Here is a 26394-nt window from a genome sequence, read left to right as displayed (position 1 = left end):
TTTCCCATGCACAGCTGCTGGGTGGCTGTAATTTTGGTCTGCTCATGGTCTGAGTTTGTAAAAATGAAATGCAAATGGTTTTCTGAAGTACAGAGGGGTTTCCGTTAAAACTTTGGGCTTTCTGATGCTTGTCCTCAAATGAATGGTTCTATGGAACCAGTCCTCACTAGTAATCAGTAGACTTGGGTCTTCAAAAGGTTGCGGATGCAAATGAGGGCCCCTGTGTCTAATGCTGATGGTAATTGATGGCACGTTTGCAATGGCTACCCATGGATGCAGGACGTGCCCCTTCTGACGGAGGAGATGTCCTGTGAATGTCACTATAAAAATGCTGAGTTCCAGTATATGGAGGTATTTTTCTCCTATTACCAGAATGTTACTTTTCCATTGGATAATAGCTTGCACTGTGTGACGTAGCTAGAACAATTCCTCCTTGCATCCCTGTAATTGATTTCTGATCTGTGTGTCTGCTTTCTTTCAAAATTACCCTCGTGTGCCTGAGTGGGAGACACTGATTTTGAATGTATTAATTTGCAGTCCCATCCACCAGAGGACGAAGATACAGATGTCATGTTAGGGCAGAGGCCGAAAAATCCAATACACAATATCCCTTCTACACTGGATAAACAAACCAACTGGAGTAAAGCACTACCTCTCCCAACTCCAGAGGAGAAAATGAAACAAGATGCCCAAGTGATTTCTTCTTGCATTATCCCCATCAATGTCACTGGTACAAATCTCTTCTATTTCTTTTTGTATTTATTGCATGGTTCAAGGGAGGTCAAGTACTTATTTTGTTTAATTTATTTGAACTCACACGATTGTGCAGTCTGGGGCAAAGACCCTAGCTTGAGGATTTAGTTTCTGGAAGTCAGTGAGCTAAATTCATCCCTCATGCGTGACCACTGGAGTCACTGAAGCCGCATCTAGGATTAATTTGGTCCATATTTTCATGTTATAGAGTATAATGTAACACTGGTTCCATGTATAAACAATGTACTTTTGTTGTGTACATAACCTACAGTCTATATTTACAAAGACCTCAAATAACTTTTTCAATGTAGCTGACTGAAATCATGCAGAAAGCCACCGAAATTAATCATATGATTATCATGTGTAGCAGGAGAAGAAAAACTAGAGAATGTAGGCTACTATTTGCAGTGCTTTAAACATGCGAGGCATGACTGTGTAGCACGCAAACCATCGCTCTGAGATTTCTTTACATGCAGCTATGCTGAAGGTATAGTAATGGCATTTTCTTTTATTTCTATAACATGTGGATAAATTTGACTAGATTTATTTGAAGGACAATTTGTTAATAGAATTAGCAGGTATATTACTTACTAAATGTGATAGATGACTTCTTTCCAGAATCAAAAATCAGGCTGTTTTTCTCTTTTTCTCTCCTTCCAGAGGGCTATGGTAAACATAAAGTTGATCTGACTTTTCCTCAATAATATTTTGCACCAAGTGTTGATCAATGTAAGAGCATAAAGTGGGCTGACTTTCATGGTTATAGACTTGAATATAAGCAATAAAAAAAAAAAGGAAGCAGCATTCAGTTAGCCTTCATTCCCCAGAGAAAATATTTATATTTAATTCTGTTTTCCCAGTAATTGGGAGGCTGGGGGAGAGGTCACAGCCCCTCACATCCCATTGCCTGTGTCTAACAGCAGTGCCCAACTTTCCTGCAAGACAGGCTGCAGGGTTCACCATGGTGCTGGGGAGGGTATGCCCACAGTGCAGCTTCAGCCCTCAGCTGAGGGGCTCTGGGCTTTTGGGCTTAAAGCACGTCTGTCCTACAGTGTCATGGTGACAAGTCCCCATTAGCTCCACCATCAGCTGTATAAATCCTCCTGGTGATGGCAACACAGTCCCGGTTCACGTCCACCCCAGCAGTAGAGGGGACACTGCACCGTGCCACTAGCTCTGCCTGCTTTGAGAGGTGGCAGCCAGGAGTGCTGTCACTGCCACCAGGACAGTGCCTCCGGCTGGCCGGGACTCCACAGGAGGAAAGGCGACTGGCTGTCAGAACTCGCATAGACCCTGCCAGGCTGGAGGTTGGGAGCCGGCTGGTTGAGGTTGCAGCTTGGGCACTGCCACTGTAAATGCCCATGGAAAGTCACCGATAGTGTGGCATGTTTCCATGAGGTAAAGATGGTGTTAAATTGATGCCCTTTCTAGATTCAATATAGAACCCTTACTGGTGTAGGCTTTCTAATGTGGCTAATGTCACCTGATGCAGTTCAGAGGAGAGTTAGGTCTGGGACCAATGTTAACTTTTCCGGTAATAGCCATTTTTGCCTAGACTCCACCTGCCATACATTGGAACCAAATTTCCACTGATCAGTTTTACAGATCAAGAATGGTATGTAATCTTCTGGATGTTTACGTGTATCATTCTCATTAGCACTAATGGGAATAATTTGTATGCGTCACGGGGAGAATATACCCTCTTCCACTTGTCTCTCGGAGATGACCCTCGTGCATCTGGCGCACAGAGCATGTTTGGCTAACTCACAGTTGCTGGAAAACCAGCAATGATGCTGATTGATTTTTTCGTTTCAAAGAGTTTGCTTTCAGTTCTCTGTTTTTTTGTTTTTTAAGCTTCTCCCAACCCTGAGAAATGTTCACTTTTTTGAAAATGACTGTTGTTGGAGTTTACAGCACTTTTGTTCCATATTAAAGAAAGTTCTTCCTCTGCTTATTCCAGGGGCAATGGTGGTTACAGGACATCTGTCTGAAGCCTCTATTTCACTGTAGTAGATTTCAAGAAGAACTTTTACAAGAAAGTTACTTTTTAATGTTCTACATTGTTACGTAGTGTAATATGTACGTGTATGTCTGTGTATAATTATGCTTTCTATAATTATACGCTATTAAAATAGAGCTTCTTATCAGGATTTTTTTTTTTTTTTCTCCTTGTGTTTGGTTTAGTTTGTTTGTTTTTCTTAAGATTACAAACCACTGTACCAGCGATCCTTATGTTAAGTGTTTTTATGGACCTGGCACATTTTTTTCAACCTGTCCCATGTCAACTTTAGAGAGCGTGAGTGTACAGTTGTGCAAAAAGCCAATGCAGATTGGTGCTCATTTTCTGGTGGGCCTCCTTTTAATTCTGTTTTGACAACACTGTGTAAAAAAGAAAGTGAAAGGCACTTCCTTGTGCTTAATGCCATGGAAACATAAAGAAAACGAGGAATTCTGGCCTATTCTGTATGGCTGTGGTCATAAATAAATGTGCCTGTGAACTTGGGCTCCTTAATCCAAACTGAGGATCTTGATTGACTGTATGAGCTGATTCCCAGAGTGGACTCCCACACATCCCGCTGTGTGCTGAGCACTTGCGAAAATCAGGCCACTTCCTGATGTACTCAAATAAATAGCAGCTGCCCATTTATGTCACCCTTGGCCATGTGTCAGTGTCATGAAGAATGCTCTCTAAACTTGCACAGGGACTCGGCCCCATTTTAGCTGTCTCCTTCCTTTTTAAAATGTTAGCCCCCTTGGCATATTGGTCTCCTAAGAAGTGCCCAGCTACTGCAATATGGTGTTAAAACCTTAAATTGTTTTCTTATGCTTAGTTGCTTAAAATAAGTCAGGCTATAGCTGAACAGATTACATTTTGCAGGCAAGTTACTGTCGTTGTCCCTATGACAGATGGATAAATAGCTGTAAGAAAGATGCCCGGTTACTAAGAGCTCTCAACTCTATTTTTCTTTCTGATTTGCTTTTCTTTTCCCTTTTTTTTTTTTTACGCCTTCTGTTATTTTTGGCAGACCAGGCTGCTGAGGGGGAGCTGGAAGTAGATGTAAAACTGTGATATACTGTGATATAATTTACATAAGAGCTGCATAAGGGCTCCCTTATGTTTATTCACAGGCTTAATCCAAGCTCACATACCTCCACTGTGTTCCAGCCATGAAAATTTGTTTACTATTTCTAAAGCCTAATGAGACCTATTTATGGGTTGCAGGAGTTGGTTTTGACAGAGAGGCTAGTATACGCTGCTCTCTTGTTCATTCACAATCTGTACTACAGCGGAGACGAAAGTTGAGGAGGAGGAAAACCATCTCTGGCATCCCCAGAAGAGTGCAACAAGAAATAGGTGTAGTATAAATACAAATCTTCCATAGATAGCTTTCTAACCAACTTAAATTACAGGGATATGATCTGGTAGCCATCCTTCCAAAGAAATGAAACCTTGAAATGCTTGTGGAGTTTGGGAATTATGTGGTTTGGTTTTTTATTTACTACAGTAAGCAAAGCTATATTACTCCATATGGCCTTGACGGACCGGGGGCCTTACTGAGTAATATAGATGTACGTGTTCAGCTCTTATTGTGTAAATGTTAATCAGTTCTTTTATTTTTCCATTTTATTTCTGTTATGAACCCATAGTTATGTGCATAAAAAGTAACTAGATTAAGTGAAAGTTTTTTCTTGTGTGAGGGGAGCTTAAGGTAAAGAACTGACAGATTCTTGGTCAGCAAAGTGATGACGAGCTGTCACAACAGCAGATAACTCACTCAAATGAGCACTTGGATATCTGCCTTAGAGACAGCTGCTGGGACCCTCTGGGAAACTTTGCTAAATGTTCCTTTTACTTATCACACTCATCCTCAATTCCTTCCTTTCATTCTTTATTACCTTGGATATTTGTCTGAAATTGAGCGTCTTACCTCACCTTTTGTGCCAGGTAAATTAGGAGCAATTCTGTTGAGGGCAAATCCAGTTCAAAATTGGTATTAACCCAAAACAAACCTAATGGGATCATTATTTCTTAATGTACATCTGCACCTGAAGATGGCTCTGGTATCTCGGTCCGTTGCTGTGAAACTTGATGGGAAGCAGAAGGAATGTGTTTATCATAGGGAATAAGCAACCAGAGAACCTATGAAAGAAAGATCCTGTTGCCTTGCAAATATTCTTGGTAATAAAGAAGCAGATAATGGAAATTCTGAACAGACAGGTAGTCAAAATAGAATTATTTTTAGAAGCTCATGGAGTGTTTTTCCAGCAGCCACTCCTGACAACTGTCTTTAACTAGTTGAAATAGAGTGACAAAAGCTGAAAACTTAATATTTATCTTAATATTTACCACAGCAAGATCAGCTCTTTGTGAGATCACATTGCAGAAATAGGAGAACAGAGATCACATTGCAGAACTAGGAGAATTTCCCCACCTCACTGGGATGAGGTCTGCTTTATATACTCTTCATAGCCAAGTTAAATTTGGTCCAGTGCTCAGCAAGATTAAAAAAGAAAGAATACAGCAGATAATGCTCCTTGGGTTGCCCTGCGGGTCGTCTCGCGCTAGGAAAAGTGGGGCTGTCTTCCATTCACCCAGCTTTCCGTGTGTCCTAGATTCAGACGAGTCGCCAGTGGCGAGAGAGCGCAATGTGATTGTGCACGCAAACCCAGACTTCTCCGGCTCCAGCAACAGGAGGTTGGGGACCCGGGACTCAGAGTGCCAGACAGAAGAAATCCTGATAGCTGCTCCCTCCCGGAGGCGGATCCGTGCTCAGAGGGGACAGAGTGTTGTTGCCTCCCTCTCTCACTCTGCTGGCAACATCTTGGTGCTGGCGGACAATGGGGATGCCGTCTTCACTGCTGCTGTAAGCAACCGCATCCGCTCGCGGAGCCTTCCTCGCGAGGGTGCCCGGGCCAGTGAGGGCCATCAGGATGCCACCGCCAAGGGTGCAGGGTATGAAGCAGAGCATTTCCTAGCTGGCCAGGAAAGGATCCTGAAAAAGGGGAAGGAGGTCTTGAGCAAGCAGGGTTCACAAGAGTGCCAGCCCATCAGTTTAACTTGTCCTCAGCACCTGCACAGCCCTGAACACAGCATCGGCGAGAGGGGGAGATCACGGCTGTCACGGATGGCTGATTCGGGCAGCTGCGAGATTTCATCCAACTCGGACACCTTCGGGAGCCCCATTCACTCTATCTCCACGGCAGGAGTCCTGCTCAGCAGCCACATGGACCAGAAAGATGACCACCAGTCCTCCAGTGGCAACTGGAGTGGGAGCAGCTCCACGTGTCCCTCCCAGACGTCCGAAACCATTCCTCCTGCTGCCTCTCCTCCACTAACAGGTTCTTCACACTGTGACTCTGAGCTGTCACTCAACACTGCTCCTAATGCCAATGAGGACTCCAGCATCTTCATCACGGAGCAGTTTGGTGACCATGTGGACAAGGTCAGGGGCCACAGGGCGAGCTCCTTCACCTCCACAGTGGCGGATTTACTGGATGACCCCAACAACAGCAACACAAGCGACAGTGAGTGGAACTACCTGCACCATCACCACGACGCCTCTTGTCGCCAGGACTTCAGTCCCGAGCGCCCAAAAGCGGACAGCCTGGGATGCCCCAGCTTCACCAGCATGGCCACCTACGACAGCTTCCTTGAAAAGAGCCCCTCTGACAAGGCAGACACTAGCTCACACTTTTCTGTGGATACTGAAGGATACTATACCTCCATGCACTTTGACTGCGGTCTCAAGGGTAATAAAACTTATATTTGCAACTATGCAGCCCCAGGCTCTGAGAGCGGCCAAATCGGGAGCGTGACCTCCAGCCTGGCTGACTGTGCCTGGCAGGAGTGTGTGAGCCACAGGAGGCAGGGACGGCAGAGCATCTCGCTGAAGAAACCAAAGGCAAAGCCAGCCCCACCAAAACGCAGCTCGTCTTTGAGGAAATCGGAGGGCAGCACTGACCTTCCTGACAAGAAAGAACCAAAGATCAGCAGCGGGCAGCACGTCTCTCATACTGCCAGGGAGATGAAGCTGCCCCTTGAGTTTTCAAACACACCTTCCCGAGTGGAAGGCCCCAACCTGCCAGCCAAGCAGGAGCTCCCCTGGGCAAACCAGGGTGACAGCGCGTTAAAGGACACTCCATTTGACACAGCTGATATCCCCTCCTTTAAAGATGAAGGTGCTGAACAACCTCACTATGCAGACCTCTGGCTTTTAAACGACTTGAAATCCAGTGATCCCTACAGGTCCTTGTCCAATTCGAGCACCGCTACGGGTACTACAGTCATAGAGTGCATCAAGTCACCAGAGAGCTCCGAATCCCAGACGTCCCAGTCCGGGTCACGAGCTACCACCCCATCCCTCCCCTCCGTTGATAATGAGTTTAAACTGGCCTCCCCTGAGAAGCTGGCAGGGTTAGCCTCGCCCTCCAGCGGGTACTCCAGCCAGTCAGAGACACCCACCTCCTCTTTTCCAACTGCTTTCTTCTCGGGACCCTTGTCTCCTGGGGGGAGCAAGAGGAAGCCGAAAGTACCGGAGAGGAAGTCATCGCTGCAGCAGCCGCTCTCGAAAGACAGCACTGCCTCGGTGAGCAAAGACCTTGAACTTCCGATTATACCTCCTACTCACCTCGACCTAAGTGCTCTTCACAATGTCTTGAGCAAGCCCTTCGCTCACAGGCACCAGCTGCATACCTTCAGCCACAGCAAGCAGAGCGCGGTCGGGGAAGCCCTGCATCCCAGCCCTCCCTCTGCCCTCGCCATCACGCCCTCTGTTCTCAAGTCTGTCCACCTCCGTGCAGTCAACAAGCCTGAAGGAGGCAAACAGAAAGGCAGTGCCCCAGACCTGCTCTGCATACAGGACACCGCGTTGATGGCAACTGACGTTTCTCCAGGCAAAATGAGGCCGCTGTTAGCTAAGAAACCAGTATCGCGCCAGTACTCTACAGAGAAGTCCATGATGTTGTACATTGACACTTCCCCAGCAGAACTGGGCCATGGAAAGCCACCTTTTGAGAAAAGCTCCTCTTTCAGTGGGCAGAATAGCTGTGAGCGAGAAGCTGTATCTTCAGCAAGCACGGGTCTGTTTGAAATAAAACCCGTGAAGGACCAAATGCACCCGGCCGCTGAGTGCTTGCCGGAAAGTGCTCTGAACCAGATGTGTGCTGTCTCTGTGGACAGGTTTCAGAAGGGCTCAGCTGTCCTCACAGGTGATGATGAAGCAAAGAAGCCTGGCCAGGGAGCAGAAACAGAGCATGACCTTCAGCAAGCACCGGCTCAACGAGAGCTCTCTGCAGGCAGTGAGGGGAGGCTGGAAGCTGGGCCTGTGAGTGAAAGCCTGGATCAGGCCGAGGGAATGGCCATCAGCGATCAGCTTAAGCACCAACCCGATATAAGCCAACATGTGCCTGGGAATATCAGCTGTGAAGCAGAGATGGCAGCAGAGAATTCACTCAGTGAAGTGGGTTGTAAGCAGGAAACTGATATCATATCAGGTATCCCAACCAGAAGTGCCTCTGGTGACAGCAGGGTGGACGAGATGGCAGCTGGTGTGGACAAGACTTCACTGAAAGGTCAGTTGTGAACTCTTTCTTCTTTATATCCAATTAGTGGAGTTGAAGAGCAGGCTGGAGTTGCAAATCGGCTTGCCTCTGCAGGTTTAAGCACAGCCTCCCCCGATCTGTTAGCTGGCCAGCCAACCCAAAGATACTTTATGCCTTTTCAGTGTATTCAGAGTGTATTTCTCTGATATTTATTTCCTCCCTTGTGCTGCATTTCAGCTGAAAAGGGAAAAGGGAGGAGCACTAACCCTGGCTACAGGGGAGCTGTACAGTAAACAGGAGATCCCGGATTCAGTCCCTGGCTATGCTCCCTTTATAGGCACAGCATGCAAAGTACACAATGTTTAGGTCAGAGGATAAAGTCTGTATGGTGGTATTGACCACTAGGTTGCGAGTCAAGCTGATGCCTCGTGTTGGTGGTGCTGTTGCCAAGTGTGGCGGGGTCTGACTCATAGTATGGCCTCTTCTCTTGTTTAAGAGTCTTCTCCAAGCGACGAGTCCATCACGTCTCCACTGAGTGAGGAGTCACAGGCTGACGCTGAGGATGTCTTTGTGTCTCCAAACAAACCCCGCACTACCGAGGATCTGTTTGCAGTCATTCACAGGTGACCTAACCTTGCGGTAATGGGAAACAGTAACATGCAGCCCTGCATAGTTGCCCATTAATGACAGCTGCAGGATGGTTATTCCATGTTGAAGTCTTGTCCTGAAACTACCTACTTTTAGTTTATTTAGTCTAGTTTTCTATAAAGCAGCTTTAAAAAAAATGCTTTATTATGGTCTGGTATGCACTCCGAGTATCTTCATGTAATGTGTAGGATGCTTTACAGATAACAACATCAGGCCATTCTACCAAACGTGCGTGTCTCCAAAGAAAACTATCCACAGTGGTTCCTGCCATCTGCCTACCAGCTCTGTTCTGCTGAGTGAGTCATTGTAGTGAGAATGATGAGAAGGCATCTTTTCAGCTCAGAGTATTTTGTATTCAGCTAAAATTTATGATCACAACTGAAATTACAGATTTTTTATATTGAGTAGGTTATGCTGAGTGTTATTATTACCTAAGACTCTGCATGCATTGTCATCTTTATAAAAAGCTGGTTGTGCATACATTGTTTTGGAAGAGATGAGTGATGTTGCGAGGGACTTTGTGGCTCAGTGCTTCATCCACTGCACAAGAGCTATCATGGCTTAAAGTGTCACCAGTCACTACTAGCCTCTGATATTTGACAGGGGGATTACAAGAACTCTAGCTAATATGAAAGCACAGTCAATGTGTAAAATTCCAGACCAGCATTAAGTGTTATTCTACAAAGATAATGTGTGAAAGAGTGTTCCCTTGTGATTTTACAGATCAAAAAGGAAAGTTCTTGGGAGAAAGGATTCTGGAGATCTTTCTGTAAGAAACAGATTGAGAGCTTCATCTGCAACTAGCAGCCAGCCCCCCTCCAGCAGCACACTGCCTGCCAGCAATGGGCCACCAGCCAGCAGTGTGGGCACTCCCATTAGCAGTCAGAGGTCCCCCGGGCTCATATACAGGAATGCCAAAAAGTCCAATACATCCAATGAGGAGTTTAAACTACTGCTCCTTAAAAAGGGCAGCCGATCCGACTCCAGCTACAGGATGTCCGCCACAGAAATTCTGAAAAGTCCTATTTTGCCCAAGTCTCCCGGAGAGCTGATGGCAGATGTCCCCCAAAGCCTGGAGGAGTCTCCCTCCACGGTGAGCCCCGATGCATTGTCCCCGCTCTCGCCCTGCTCCCCCAGGGTCAACGCAGAAGGATTCTCCTCCAAGAGCTTTCCCATGTCGGCGTCTTCACGAGTGGGGCGCTCACGGGCGCCTCCAGCAGCCAGCAGCAGCCGGTACAGCGTGCGCTGCAGGCTGTACAACACGCCAATGCAGGCCATCTCCGAAGGAGAGACGGAGAACTCAGACGGGAGCCCCCACGACGATCGGTCTTCTCAGAGCTCAACGTAGGCTGTGTGGCGCCAGGCTGCCGACACCACTCGGGATCTGTAAGGGTGTGAATATAAGAGGCCAGTGACATAGTAGTCAAAAAAGAAGAAAGAAAAGAAAAAAAAATTGCAGGGCAATATCGATGCTTAAATGTGTTTGTGTTTGTAGATGCTGGGGAAACAGAGGACTACAGCTGTAGCTATTTATTACGTTATATTTTCTAAAAGGAGGAAGACACGCTATGTCTGTTCTGTTTTCTTTTGGCTTCATTTGGTTTATCCCACTCTCATTTCTGTTGTCACTGTAGATTTCAAGGCTATACACTTTCCATAGGGTTAAAAGTGACTTTGGGTTGTTTATTGTTTTCCCAGAAGGTGCCCATCTAGAAATAAATCCCTCACTGTAGTGCTTCCCTAGGGAGAAAAAAAAAAAAAAAAAAAAGAAAATGCTCTTGAGGATTGGTATTTTTCTACACTAAAATGAGCTGAAACAAAATTTAGAAGAAATTAACAAAACATATGTAAATACCATATTTTTGATAAAAATTTGTAAATAGAATTATCAAAAAGAGGATGTGGCAAATGATTTACTGCATAACAACTTTGTTTATAGAAGACAAAAGAAATCAAATGTAATAACTGTATTCTGTGAATACCATTTTCATATCAAACATAAAAAGTTCACATGGCCACCGATAACCACTCTCAGTGCAACAAGCCTGAAGAACGACATTGAGCAGGGGAAAGGAGGAATTCTCCACCTTAGCTAAAGAAACGGAAAGGCTGACTGCAATGGGATTACAGTAACCATTTGTCTTTCTAAGGCAGCTCTGAAGAAGCTAACTGGAAAGCAGAGCTGGGAGAGTTACCGTGAGGATCGGTGGGGAAGGAGAGCATGCTTCCAACAGAACAAAGTCATGTCTGATGCAAAGCCTCAAAGGTCCCATCCCACAGCCTCCCCTGGGCCTTTATTCTCACAGGGATCATTTCAGAGAGGATAGATGTGAGAAGAAATGGTACTTAACTTTCATATTCCTATTAGGCTATTGGGGTACATAACACGGTCATAATCTGGTAACTATAATCTTTAAACACGGTAGTTTCTGGTTCGTAAAGGAAACAAATAAACCATAAGCATGCAAGAAGCGCTTTCGATTTATCAGTAAATATCTGCGATGAGTTTTCAGTGAAGCTTTCTCTTTGTGCTGATGAGATTCATGCTACCTAAATATTTACAAAAATAACACTGTGAAAACGTAGCTGGGAAATAGGTATGTGTATGCATTATTTATATTCATTGCTGAGGTGGGAAGGGGAAAGCTCTGGTTCATTGTGCCAGCCAAATACAATTGGGATCTTGTCTGGATTTACCAGAAACATGGAACAGGGTGGGGGACTGGGGTGGGGTGGGAAAGGAGACAAATCAAAGCAGCTGCTTTGATATAAAAGAAGGCAGGGAAATAAAAACTGAATTACTTGAAGTTACTTGAATTTTCTCATCTTAAAACCACAAGAACGTGTACTTTTAAAACTTAACCAGTAAGTTGCTTTATACTTTTAATTTTTAAACAGAATAAAACCAACAAGCCTGATTCTCCTTTGGGCCACCACAGTTTCCATCAGTGTAGCCCCATCCATTGTAGCTACTTGGAGAACAAGGCCCCTTTGTCCAAAATTGATGCAGTTGGTGTTGGTTACTGTAGGATAGGTTTGGAATAGAGGAAAGGTTAGTGTAGAGAAAATAGTGTGAGGAGGAATGTGGTGTGCAGTAGGACAGGTTGAGTAGGATGGCAGAAAGAGCGTACTTCGGTACTAAAAAAATCAACTAAAAGCTGGCTTTAAGCATAAGTAAACGATAGGGAAGCAGGATGTGTGAAATCGGTTTTTACCTTTTTTTTTTTTTTGCTTTTAATCATGTAATGCATAAAGCTGAGAGTTTTTAAAAGCAGGCAGAGTGTGTTTTAAAGAGGAAGGTTCTACCTAAAACTGTTACGATTTTAAAGAGTCTGAGCAAGTCAGAATGGTTTAACAAATCGTGACTGTTATTCCCCATAAGGTTCACGTCTGACTTTTCCTAGTGCTTATCACAAGAAATGTGTCATTCAGGGTTTCCTATTGTCCTCCCATGTAGCCTGGTTGCATTTAGTGTGTGAGGTAGAGTCACTGTGTATGTGGTAGGCGTGTTGAGAAGAGGAGTGGTCCACCAGCTGAAGGGCTGTGAAATTGGGAAGTCTAAACAATCTAGAAGTCCAAACTAGTTTTCAAAACGGTAATGGGAGCAAGGTTTTGGAAACAAAAAGCTAATCATATTAGTAACTTAGTTAAGGAAATATGTCTGAATTTAAGTGAAGTGAATGAATGAGAATGTTTTAAGAGGGAATGTTTAGCATATAACCAGTTTCTGGAGAACATGAGTAAAGGAAGCTTAGGTATTGGGTAGAAAATCCTTAGTTTGTCATCTTCGGTTATTTTCATTAAAAATTTTACCAGGAGCATTTTTAGAACATGTTTAATACTCTTGAATTAAATAGTCATTCAAAACTGTAAAGAGAATACAGCTGAATTGGCTTTGATGATACCACTTTTACTTACCAATCAATAATTTCATAGAGACCATAAATAAATATAAATACACTAATTTTTTTTAACCAGAATAGTGAGGCAATACTTTATGTACAAAATGGCCACAGAACAGTCCTATTAAAATATAGTCCTACTTCTTTTGTTTAATTTCCTAGTTTATATTTAGCAGATTGAAACCCAAATACAGATTCTAAACCCTAGAGTTCATAACAAATGTGAGAGTCAGAGGAAGACAAGTGGCGAGGACCCCTGTAGCGCTGCAGGCGTGCCATTAAGGCACCAGAGACAAGCTGTAGGGCGAAGGGAAATCACTCATCTCTTGAGACAGGGTACAGTACATGCATCAGGTAACCGCTGGACCATCATTTCAACCTACTGTTCCGTTGTTTGCACTGATGTTATGGAAATAATTTCTGAAGTTATACAGCTGTGTGTTCTGAAAAATAACATTTCCCCCCTCCTTTTTTTTTTCTTTTCCTTTTTTTTTTTTTTTTTTTTTTTTTTGGCAGCATAGAGGACATGGAATAGTTGTAGCAAATAAAGCATATATTTGCTTTTGCCAAAGGTCAGTGATTGAGTGCATCTGCTGCAATGGTGGCAGATAGAGAAATACTGTAGGTTATGACTTAAAGAATTTAAAAAAAAATTAAGAAGGTTACAGTGTAACTATTTTGGTACTAGCACCAGTTCATGCTGGCAGAAAAGACAATGGTTTATGGACTTGCATCCATTTTGTATTTTTGTAATATTTGTAAATACGAACTTTTTAAATTGTTGCAAAGATGGTTTCTTTTGTAAAATGTTTTCAAACTTTACATTAAATCCAAGCCTTTGTATATTTTAGAGCTGTGCAACACTTTAAGTCTTGTATTTATTTTTAGTAAAAACAGTGACAGTTTCATTGTGAACCCCTCTCAAAAAATGTGTTGGAAAAGTTTGATTACCTAGAAAGTGTGTATAGAAACTGCAAATAAACGTGACTGCAATTAAATCATGCCTTCTCTTTACTTTCTTGTAATGAGATGTGAAGTCTAATCTACAGGCTACAAGTATGATATTTCCAAAGGTAAGCCTCAGTGCATTACATATTTCAAGCCATGTAATTCTGGTTTCTCTTTAACTTATTTTTTATAAACTGGGTAAGGGGAAATCAGTATCCAAAGTGTCATTGACTTTACGTGGAATTTTACCTTCAAGTACAATTTTGCCAGAATATAAAGACTGATGAATTTGCCCATGTCTTTTGCAAGGTAAGAGAAAAGAAGCTGGGATGAAAAGCAGTGGAAAGACCACTACTTTATTTTCAGCAGGAAAACAAATCAGACCCAAGGCACAGGGAATCCCGTTACTGAACTTTATCAGATAAAGGAAGCCATGGGCAAAAGGCATAAAATATGAACACAAACTTAGTAGTGCAAACACTATTTTATAAGGTTCAGTTATCAGGAGGTTGAGAAGTGAGGACATGGAAGCTAAGTATTTAAATTATAACCTCTGCACATGTCTTCAAAAATTTCATACCTGCAGGAAAAGGGAAGATGCACATCATGAAACTTTGGTTTCATGTCATTTTGTCAGTAGCTTTGCAACACTGTACTTGTTTTTAAAAAAAAAACTGCATACAGAATAAAAGCTGAAATGCGCACATCTGGTGCCTTAGAGTGTGTGGGAAAGACCAGCTTTGGGGAATGCTTCCGGGCTATCTGCAATCAGGCTTTGCAAGGGTATGAGGATTGCCCCAATGGGTGCGGTCTTAGAGTAGTCTCCAAGTGGGAAGCAGTCTGCATAAAATTTGTTCTAACCAGATGGTCAAGCAGTTAATGATTATGTAGATCATTTCCGGTTGTGCTGTGTGCCTTTCCCAATTCAGAAATACAGATAAGCAAGATCCGTACGAAGAGCTTAACCCTTAGAGGAAGGCACAAGCTGGTTTCCATCTGCCCTCTGTATGCCTATGTGTTATTTTCATGCTTAGTGGAAGAGAAGATTAAACATTAGACTACATAAAATACACCCAGTACTTCTATATATGTATATAAGGTGAAATCATTGTAACTATTTACAACATATGTGAAGTCGGTGACTTTTGTTAGTCTTTGTGAAATCCAGGCTTCAGTGAGTGCCTTTGGATATGTGTCCATGGCATAAAACTGCCAGGCCAATCCAGTGATTATATCAACTCGATACTATAAGTAGTATCACTGCATACACAAGCTTTCCTCAGATTGTACTATCCTGTTTCCCAGCAAAGCATCCCACCATGCTGTATAGATATATATGAGAAAAGTATATAACTATACACAGGAAGAGTTATGGGTTTGGGGGGTGGGGGTGAAGAATAATAAAGCACATGGGTGTTAAAACTTAGATAACACATTGAAAATTTTGGCACCCTCTCCCCAGGGTGGAATTCAACCCCCACCCAACAAATCTTCCTATAGTGTTCCGGGAAACTCGGCAGCTCAAGCCACACATGCAGCCTGGTGGGGTCCTCCTTGAGCCAGCAAGCAGCAGGCGTATCTCAATCTCCATCTCTTGCTGGAGCTTTTATCTGGAAGAGAGAGGCATTGATCCACAACAGAAGTCTCATTTCAGAGAGGGGACTAGCGCAGGCACTCATCCCAAATACTGAAGTGTTAGTACCTGCTCTCAGGAGCAATGCTGGTCGCGTCTGATGCTCTGCATAACATACATACAGTCTGGGAAGCAAGGGATCCTCCCCACATATGGGTCTGATCACCAGATTGCAGCCATGCATCGTCTCCTTGCCCTTTACCATGGCAGGGCAGGAGGCATGCTCCATAGGCAGCTACCAGGCTGTCCCCACAGGGAGAGCAGCGCATGGATCCCCAACTATCTCTGCAAGTCTCCAGCCATCAGGCTGTCCTAGCAAAGGGCAGCAACGGGCAGGACTGATGTTACAATGTCACAGTTTTCACCTCAGCCTGTGAGAGGACCAGTCTTCTCGGCAAGGGATGCTCCCATTATCACACCTGTAAGATGAGGCGTTTGGAAGAGCCAGTTGTGCAGACACAGGCTGGCAGCCCCTCAGGCCCCAGCAGTCCCAGGGGTATGCGCAGTGTGTGGGGGCATTCAGGGAGCGTTAGTGGCAAGGGTGGAGACACCTGAGAAAGCGATAGCACCTCCCAGACTGCGCAGCCAAGTGGCAAGAGAAGGAAAGGGGTTCAGCACTTTTTGTTTGGATTTGGGAGCTCACCAGGCCCTGGGGCAAGCGGCTTTCCTGGGAAGAGTTCTGGCTGCAATCCTCGTACTGATTTCTACTCACATTTCTAGGGGCACTTACTTGACAGACTTTATTTTCTGTAAACCTATTTTTGGTTGCATTCATGATATTTCCCTCCTTTGATTCTCTATGTGCTGACAGAGGCATGTATTAACTGTTCTGATAGTTTCCTGGGATTAAAGTCAGGCTGACAGGTTTTTAATTACCAGCTTATCCTGTTTCTATTTTTAACTATTGGCACATTAACATTCCTGAAACTTTTCTAGTGCACAACGTTATTGGTTATAAGGATTCTTCAACAGGATCTTTCTCCTAACTTCTTGGATGCAAGTTATCTGGTTTTGCTGGCTTAAGATATCTATCTTTAATTTCTTCAGTATGAATGGAAGAGGTTTCACAACATATCATTGGTATTTCCCAACGACAAAACTGAAGAAATCTATTCAGAAGGAATCCATATCCTCCAACATAGGCTCATGGTCAGGACAACAGGTAAGCAGCTAGATACAGGCTTTCCCATTATTCACTTGCATTGCCATTTAACTTCCTCAGAGTTGGAAAATCAGAAAATGACTCTGAATGTTAAAAGAAATTTATCCTGTAACAGCTGTTGACATTCTCAGTTAAGTTTACTATTTTCTTAGAAGATGAATTAAACAGCTGTGCAAACCAGCGATGGCAGTGACAGCATCATGGACAAGAGTGCTAACTTTTGTGCACTTTCACTCTGAATAGGTAGCTGTCAATTTTTTTTTTTTTTTTTTTTTCAGAGAAGATTATTGAGCTCTGATGCAAATACTTCTTACTATTGCATTGGCATCTTCATTTGGGGTAAGAAGAGAGGCAGGAACTGCTCCCTCAGTCTGGAAAGAAGAATAACCAAGGCCAAGGAAATTTCATTTCTTGATCAGCTCATAGGCTAATTCAGACTGTTCATCCATATTACAGCAAGGTTCTTGATACCTAACAGTGAGGTACTAATTAGGCAGAAACATAAGCCTTTTTGCTAATGGCACCTAACAAATAAGAGAAGCCTTGCCCTCTAATAATCGTTTTCCAATAGTTTTGATTTAACTTTAGGCTGCTTGCTTTATACATCACTCAAAACCCACACATCTACAAAAGAAGCAATCACCCAATGAGTTTCCTGCGGAAATTCACACTATGGTTTTCACTGAGACTGAGAAAACTAAGTAACATGACTGAACCTGCAGCTTGGCCAGTCTGCTAAGAACTCACATCGAATCTAGGTCAGGTGGCTTACAAGCCTTTGAAGCTGGGGGGAAAAAAAAAAATCAGATAAAAACATTTTTATGAGTAAAGGACATTCAAAATCTGTAGGAACATGCCATTCAGCTCCTAAGCAGTCAAGTTTATTTATGTACATATAAGGCTGGCACAGGACTATTATATTATTACTAGTATTTAGCCTTCATCCTTTAATGTTCTCCTTTTAAAAAATACCTCCTTTTGCTATTCAGTAAAGGCTTACTTAGCAGCAACTGGGCACCCCTTACATAGTTTCTTCATTATGGGTAATGAAAACAAATTATTTTATGACCATTTAAGAATGGTAGAGCCTCAAAAATTAATCCTCTGGATTGCGCTTCACACTTTCACTGTTTTCTTGGGTTTGGTAGAAAATTTAAGAGCTGTCCCAAAGAAAAGTGAATGAAATATAGACCCTACTCTCAAGTATGCCAAACCATATTACCCTGATACTGTGAACTGTCTCTGTGCACTTCTGGGTATGCCAGACCATACCCAACTGATGCCAAACCATATTACCCTGATACTGTGAACTCTCTCTGTGCATTTCACTTTGCCAAGCCAGCTGAACCACCAAACAAATCCTGAGAATATAAATTTAGGCTGTAATTTCTGTTACTTTCCTCAACTCAATACACAAACCAAGGTTTGAGATCTGTGAAGACCAGCACGTAACTGGAGTCAGTCTACAAATGCACTTGTCATTTGAAATGTCCACCAGGACAAAATACCAAGTTTCAAACCTCAAATGAAGACGTTACAAAAACAGATAAAAGAGGTAAACTTATATTTTTATTTTACTGGATCAGATAACCGTGAGTACCAGGAAAGATGGATAACAAATTAATTTCAAGAAATTTCCTGTGAAAACTGATCCAAGAAAAAAAATTATTTGTAGATCAAGTTTTCTCACTCCTTCTGAAACTATGATGCTGCATTCAAATGCATTAATTATTAGCTGACTCCTCTCCCTATAACAACTCCTGCCTACCTCCACTTCGTTCAGTTTTCTTTTCAAATCCACCCTGCCCTCTAGATGGCTAGTAAGCCACTGAAACAATATTTGTAGAAATATAGAGGAATGCCAGCCACTTTGCATATTCAAGACAAAACTTTCTAAAACAGCATGCTGTAACTCACAACAGAGGTGTTATGGCCTCTAGTGTATCAAATCATTCCTTTTGATTCACATCCTAAACATTGTACTCCTCTTAGCCCTACTTAAATGTCTGTCTTCTTTTAGCTCCTCCAAATACCATGGTCCCACAGACTATGGAAATCAGATATTCAACAAAGGAACCATTGACTCAGTCTGCCCAGTAGTTGGCCCTGGATCCCAGTCTGCCCAGCTGCTGGCACATACGAGTCCCTGAGGCCACAGCCCCAGTGCAGTTGCTGGTGCAGACCACCTCAGCCCCCTGCCTCCCCAAGCGTGCAGAGCTCGCCAGGACTCTCCTGGTTCCCAGGAGTCACAATCTGCCCTATGGCCTCACCTTTAGAGTGGCTCCCAGGCCACTTCACCAACTGGCTATACAGTCCAGCTTGGCCTTCATTAGGGCTCGCACACTTGCTCACACACCCACACTCGCTCCAGTTGCTGCACCAGGTTTCGGGACTAATGCTCCTTCAAAGCTTGGTCCTCTTAATGCAGCTACTTTAGCTGCTTGATCTGCTCTTCAGTTTCCTTTTATAATATCGGTATTTCCCTTCTGATGTGCTTTACAATGTATTACTAAAACTTCCTTTGGTTGAAGAACCACTTGAAATAGTCTCATAATTTCAGTTCCGTATTTTACTGGGGTTCCCTGTGAAGTTAGAAGTCCTCTCACCTTCCAAATCACTCCATGTGCATGAACTACTCCAAAGGCGCGTCCTGAGTCCGTATAAACGCTGACTCTTTTTCCTTGACTTAATTCCATGGCTTGAGTGAAGGCTATTGGCTATTAATTCAACTCAGCCTTCTGGCCAAAATTACTGCTAGGTAATTATTTGCTTTCCAATAGTTCTGTTAGTTACCACTGCATGTGCAGGTTTTCATTTTCCATCTATCTGACATGTAACTGTTTCCATCAGTAAAAAGTTTCTGCCTCAGGTAACAGTGCATCTGGGAACAGCAATTCTGTATATCATCACTATCCTGTCAGAACCTAGCTTTCTCTAGCCTCTCATTATCTCAAAGCCCATATAGTGGACTTCCCTTTTTCCAGTTTGAAACTTTTTTCTAGAAACTCAGTATTCTGCTAGGCAAAAAAAAATTGAATAGGCTTATAGTTCTCTCCAAACGTTCTTCCTGAGTATCTGATCGAATCAATGTATCATGTACATATTGCAACATTGAAATAGTTTCATATTCACAATGTCATTGTTTCAATTCTTTTGCCAAAATATTATCAAATATTGTGAGGCCAATCTTGAATCCCTGAGGGAAGATGGTCCAGCACAGCTGCGTCTTCCATCCAGTAGTCAGATTCTCCAATTTAAAGGCAAAGTTGACTCTGTTCACCCACTGGTATGCAAAAGGCAGTATCTTTTAGATCCAGCACTGTAAAATACTCATTAGTTTCTGGTATGGAGGCAAAGAGAGTATAGGCATTTGGGACTACCTGGTGGACATCAGCTGTCTCAGTATTAACTTCTCCTAAGTCTTGTACGAACCTATATTCCAAATGGGAGGATTTGAATGTTAAATTCCAACTGACATTCTTCTAACAGCCCAAATTTCAAGAAAGAGTCTCTTGTACTGGTTTGGGGTTTTTTTTACCGGATCCACATTTTTTGCTCATGCTGGGATTTCTGATGCCCAAACTAGTGATACAACTGTATCAAGAACTTTGTCAGGTATCTCCTCTTTCATAGGTTTTTCTTCAGTGCGTAAATATATTTGCAGTCTCCTCGCATTTTCTGGAGGGATATGCAACTGGACAGAGCTCTCAGAAAAAGTTAATTGTACATTCAACTTCCAAAGGAGATCTTGTCCAAGCAGTAGTTATCTCACATCCCCAGTTGTTAATTCCATTGGTTGCAACAACTGCCTGCGGGATTCCCTCCCTGTTGCACCAACAACATTTACTTTTACTTAACGGTCCCCTGTAACTAGTAACTACAGAATGAGTAACTCCGGTGTCTGTCAAGAAATCTATTGTTTCATTCCAGAGCTCAATTGGAACCAGAGGATTGGCTCTGGTCCCCTTCAATCTAAACTGATTTCTGACATAACTCTTACTGCTTCTTCCGACTCCCTTTTCTGCCCACTTACAAGTTGTAGACATTCTCTCTTCCAATACCCTTCCACCTGCAATAGGCACATTGGTCAACTCAGAGAGGTATTTCACCATGTCCTGGTCCTCTCAGTCCTCTCCATCCTCAGACACTCATTCCCCTTCCTCGCCCTTGTCCACTAGTTAAAGCAGCTAACAACAAGGTCTAGAATTTGGCCTGGCTCTTTTTCTATTTTTCCTCTCCCTTGTCTCTGTTATTATATACTTTGTAGGCAATAGACATTAGCTGTGAAATCACCATTCCACCAATAAAAAGCAGATTAAATAACATTCTACTTCCTTCACTCTCAGGGTCCAGATCATTCCACTTACAAGCCACTTCATAGAGTCTTTCATGGAAGGCTGGAGGAGATTCTTTCTTTCCTTGTTTTATCTCATATAATTTTGAAAGTATTGCACTACTGAATCGCTGGTCATCCCGGTTTCAGGGCTGGTCATACAAAGCCCCCAATCAAAACGTCAGAATTCACCCAGCCCAACCCCTCTGCCTGTAGTAGTTAGCTAATCTGGGCAAGGCACTATAGCTGTGCCATGTGGGTCGCCAAAATGCCCCATACACAGGGTCATTTCCTGCCATAATTCCTATTGCTTCTTCTGACTCCCTCTTCCGTCCACACACAAGTTGCAGGCATTCCCTCTTCCAATGCCCTTTAACAGAGTGCAAATTAGAGGTATTTCTATTCTTTCATTCTAGCTTGCGCAAAACAGGGAGCAAGGCGGTAACCCACAAATGCCTAGCTTCCCAACTGTCAAAGCTTTACGCTCTTTATACGTTTCATCAAGCAAAGACAACAGCCCTCATTGGTTACAAGTTACATAACTCTTTCATTACTTACTACACAGTTTCCTATTTGTTAAGTAAGTTTCTCACACCTTACGTTAATCAGTCTGCATGCTCAATGCCTACTTCTCTTTGGGTCGGGAGGTTTCTTGTGACAGTGGTCAATGAGTTGGTGATCACAATCGCCTCCTGCCGGAATTAGCTTTCACCCAGCTAGTGCTTAGTTTTGCTGCCAGTCGCCTCATCCACCCTGTGGAGGTACTTCCTTCTTGAGTTCCTCCTCCACAACAAAGGCTTTGCTGGCACTTGATGGAGAACTTAGCAGAACATGCAAAAATGTGTATTACCTGAACTATTAATAAATAATTCATTCTTAGAGATAAGCTACTAACAATACATTTTATTAAGCATTTGGTATTAACCTGACTTTGTGCAGTTCTGTGAGGACAACCTTTTGCAGCCGTTACTACCCCTCTGCAACTGGATTTCTCCCATCACAAGTGGCTTGCGAAGAACCCAAACCGAACCTGATGTCATGGTAAGATAACCAGACATTATTGTATGCTGAAACCTGGACCCATGGACGGCACACACATGAGGCTCTGGGGAGGGCAGAAATTAAGCTACCCACGGGAGTGCCCTGCCACAGAGGCTCGGCGAGCAGCCCTCCATCCTCCTAAGGATGGAGAAGCCTGCATGAAACTGAGTTCCCTGCCTTCAGCCGGGCTTGCACAGGCAGGCAGGGAGCGTGGCAGCGTCACGGAACCACGAGCAGCGCAGAGAAATCCGGGGCACTGTCCGTAAGGCGACCACCGGCCCCGGCATCGCACCTCCGGCGCCGCGGAGGAGGAGGCGGCACCGCCTCCGCCCCCACGGCTCCCGTTTGCCAGGCGCGCCCCCGTGCCCAGCGCGCAGCCGCACTGGTTCAAAACAGTTTGTTGCTCACGTCGGAGAAGCCGCTTCCGTTTCCAACACCGCATTCCGGCCACACCTGCCTGTGCCGGAGCCGCGGGTCGCTCCGCCGCCCTGCCCGCTTTGAGGAGGACGCCGCGCTCAGCCACCCCAGCAAGCCATGTCCGCCCAGGGTAAGGCTGCCGGCCGCCCGCCGCCCCGCCGACGGAGGGGGCGCGGGACGGGGCGCGCAGAGCGCTCCCTCATCCTTCGCAGCAGCCGCGGCGCTCGCTGCCGAGCCGGCCGGGCCACGCCCACCGCGTCCGCCGCTATTCGCCGGTTCCGGCGCGGCGCGCCGCCGCCATTGGCTTTCGCTGCCGCCCGTCACCGTCGCGTCAGTGGCGGCGGTGGCGAGGCGCTCCGCGGAGTGGGGGTGGCGGTGGCGGGGCTGGTAGCGGTTAACGGTTTCCGCGCGCGGCGGGAAGGGTCTCCGCGCGCGGGCACCGTTGCTGTCGCCCCGCTGGGCGCTCGGGGCCGCGCGTGCTGTGCCCCCGCGGCCTCGGGTTTCCCCTCCCTGGGAGCGCGCGTGGCCGAGGTGCCGCTGCGGCGCTGCGCCTCCCGCAGCGAAGCCAAGGGCTGGGGGGCGGCCGGGCGTGGCTGTGCCGCGGGGGAGCTGGAAGCGGGAGCCCCGCAGGGAAGTTACTGCCCAGGCGAAGTAATGTGTCCCTGCCACAGCTTAGTTACCGCGCGGCGTAGGGCCCCAGGGTGACAGCGGCGGTTGCGCGGTGTGTGGTGGGGGAAGCACTCGCGTTCCTTCGTCTTCAAATGGTGAGTGTAGAGGTAAAGCGCTGTGGAGCAGCGGTGTCTCGACCCTGGCAGGTCCCCGAGTGCTGCGGTTACTTTGCTGCAAAACTTGATTACCAGCGGAGATGAGCAATGCGGCTGAAGTGAGGTGCCTGACACACTGATCTTTCCAGTCAAAGACATAACGCATAGTGCAACTTCTGTATCTTAGAGCTTCACTTACTTAGGATCAAACCAGGTATTTGTCAGCTGCATGCTCCATCCCGCCGTTCCAAGGAGTAATGTCTATACAGTCTCACATCAGTTTAAACTCATTTAGCTTGTCATTGCTGTCACGGGACTCTACCTTCTCAAGAGGTTCCAGTTGTCTCTTGCTCAGATGCCCAATTTCCTTGTGTGATTTCATGGTTCAAGGAGCTTTTCTGGCTTAAAAAAAAAGTTTTATTTTTGTTGTGGTTAGGTTTCAGCCAGTTCACTGTGCAACGATACAAGTGTCAGCATGAGGTAAAAGGGTAGGATTAAGATGTAGGAGGGTGGGACCATAGCAATCCTGATATACTCCAGATTAAACAGATGTACAGGGTAATGCGTTGGGTGTCTGTTCCTTCTCTTTTGTCCTAATTTTTTTTGGTCTCCTGATTGGCTTTGTCTCTAAGTAATCTTAAGAAATATTTCGACTGTTCTCAATTCCTAAGCATCAGAAAAGATATGCCGTTAATAGTGTTCCTCGGTCAAAAGGTGCAGTATGAGTTCAAATCTCATTAAACATGAGAGACCTCTTTCTGTGCTTGTTTTACCTTGAGTTTTGATATTATTAGCATCTCAGTAATCCAGATGAGACCTAAAGCCGTAGGAAATCTGGTTTCATTACTCTGCTCCTTACCGCAGTAAGCGGTTTGTATTTGCTCAATATATGATCCCATTGTCTTAATCTGTTGCAGACTTCAGTCATGCACATTCTGACTACAGCATTCTAAATTAACTATTGTTCCAGTGTTCAGAGGCTGTTGATAAGCATTTTATCTCTGGCAGAGTATTCTGGTGTCTCTGATCTGCGACAGCATATCTAGATTAAGGACAAAATTATCAGAAACATGCTAAATTCAAGGATGCAACTTCAGGTGGATGGTACCAATTTTTTCCAAGTGCAGTATTTAAACATCATTATGAAATCTAGTTTGTCTTATACATAGCTTCCACGACTGTCTGTTGCACCTGTGAGTATTGAGATCATGTTTGCAGAAATATGTGTCTAACTGAACTCTTAGGAAATGAAGAAAAAACACTGTATTTCTGTGGAAAGTTTGATTTAGTTTTTCTGATTTGGCTAGCAGCCCCCAGGAACTCTGTAGTAGAGGTTGGGATAGGATTTAGTTCTACTCAGTGGTTTCAGCTCTCTCATCCGCCTGCCTTTACCTCACCTCACAGTTCCTACACCTCACGGTTACCTACATTCCTGTTTCTGCAATAAGCGAGAGCATCAGGTAATGTCTCACTCAGTACAAGGCCTTCCTTATCCCTCAGGCATATGTTGTGTATTTAATTAGTAACATACTTGGGGAAAGACAAGTCTTCCAGTTTCTCTTCAGACTTCAGCTGGTGCATTAGATCACATTGTATTTCTCTGCTTATAGTTTTGGTTATCGTAGCATGCAGAGATGCGCTTAAAACTCTTAAGTTATGTCTGCAATGAGACTGAGATAATATGCAAATGATTACTTGAAGCTGGGATGGGATGATACTAGCCCTGAAAGGCATCATGACACTGATATCTCTGTCCTCTCTCTTGTGTTAGTTCCTTTTTTTGTGTATGCTAGCATAAGTGTCAGGCCATAAATAAAGTAGGACCTAGTTGTGGTCCAAGTTAATGCTAGCTGAGTTGCCTTTTGTAACTTAGTTTAAACTCAAGTGAGTTCCTTGATTTTTTTTTTTTCTTTTTTTTTTTTTTTTTATGTGTTTGGTTAAGGTTGCTTTGCTTGATTAGCTTTGGTATGTAATTCGTAGTTGCTACAGACGGTTTTTTTGGCATTTATTTTTGTTTTCTTTTTAACTCTGGCTTTCAAGGAGTTCATGTTTGGTTCTTTGGTTTTGTGAGGGGTTTTTGTTTGCTTGTTTGCTTATTTCTACTATTTCTAGATGTTTAATATCAACATCTTTCCATCTCTAGATTATTTCAGTGGTCTGTCCATGCACCTCCAAGTTTTATTTATGTTGCAGTCTCATTCTGTTCGTCTTTCATTCTTATGTTTTGCATTTTTCTTCTGTTTTCAGCTCTTTTCACCAAAACCTATACTACTATACCATTTGGGGAAAGGTGGCCAAGCAGCAGTAAAATGATAAGCAGTCATTTGGTTGCTGGAATAGGTTGATCAAATGGAAGAGTTTCCAAAGAAGAGAGAACATTCTTAAGTCATAATTACTTTTAAATATATTTCTCCATTGCTTATTGGAAATAAATTCTTTATCATGCTTGGGTTTACTTTGGTGCATAAAAGCAGCTTAATATAGTAATGTAACTTCTGATGCAGGGTTAGATACACAGTTGGACGTTTCTGCATGTGAATCATTATGAAAGCTGGGCTCAAGTTGCTCAAAAGCTCAGTAAGTGCTTTTAACTTTCTGCAAGTACCTGCTACCTGACGATTTTGTGTAGAAAGAAACGAAGAAGAGTTCCTGGTGAAAGAATTCTAAATGGTGAACATAACAGCTTTTAAGTTGAAAAGATCACCTCCAATCTTGGTTTTCTAATTTGGCCATTTCACAGCACTGCTCTGTCTCCAACTGTCTCTTTGTACAATGCATTTTTCTGCATGTACATTTGTACATTTATACATTTTATGCACGTACCATACATCCTACTGTCTTACTGAAAATCATAAATTGTAGTCTATACCATACAACCCAGAGCATGCATTGAGTCTGAGAGGGTGATTAGTTTGGTGATGTTTTCTAATTTTAGATGATGGTCAGTTCAGTTTTCAAACAGAAATTAAGCGTTTTCTTACACTGATAAATTGTTCCAATGACTTGATAAACCAGCCTACTTAGTAAGTTTTACTTACTAAATGTGTAATTCACTTCATGGTAAAAGCCTTATTTGAAATATATAAACCTAAAATGTTTTCTTAATCGCACCTTTTTAATTTATAACTTCCTGTCAAGACTAACTGGAAACATCTAAGTATCTATGTCATTATATTTTTTGTGTCAGCGGAGTTAATGCAATGAAATTACTAACTTGGCACAAGAAATGCAGTTACATCTTCATTCAAGTC

The 26394-nt window shown here is 43.8% G+C and overlaps 2 protein-coding genes across 7 annotated transcripts in view; both read left to right on the top strand.

The window, feature by feature from the left end:
* The window catches only part of NHS (NHS actin remodeling regulator), a 414042-nt gene extending 400199 nt beyond the window's left edge, over nt 1-13843 (top strand). For all 6 annotated transcript variants that reach the window (XM_030475083.1, XM_030475091.1, XM_030475098.2 and 3 more), the window contains 5 exons: nt 538-730; nt 3977-4108; nt 5368-8325; nt 8792-8918; nt 9667-13843. In XM_030475083.1, coding sequence (XP_030330943.1) covers nt 538-730; nt 3977-4108; nt 5368-8325; nt 8792-8918; nt 9667-10291 — 4035 coding nt within the window. In that variant the 3' untranslated portion in view covers nt 10292-13843. The remainder of the gene's footprint in view (nt 1-537; nt 731-3976; nt 4109-5367; nt 8326-8791; nt 8919-9666) is intronic.
* An 8533-nt stretch (nt 13844-22376) lies between these two features.
* BEND2 (BEN domain containing 2) overlaps nt 22377-26394 on the top strand; it is a 29412-nt gene continuing 25394 nt past the window's right edge. Inside the window, exon 1 of the mRNA XM_030477139.1 lies at nt 22377-22509. The gene's annotated coding sequence lies outside the window, so the exon portion shown is untranslated. The remainder of the gene's footprint in view (nt 22510-26394) is intronic.

The sequence above is a fragment of the Strigops habroptila genome, chromosome 2, assembly GCF_004027225.2.
Source record: "Strigops habroptila isolate Jane chromosome 2, bStrHab1.2.pri, whole genome shotgun sequence".
Taxonomy (NCBI): domain Eukaryota; kingdom Metazoa; phylum Chordata; class Aves; order Psittaciformes; family Psittacidae; genus Strigops; species Strigops habroptila.
This window is presented reverse-complemented; position numbering and strand designations above follow the sequence as displayed.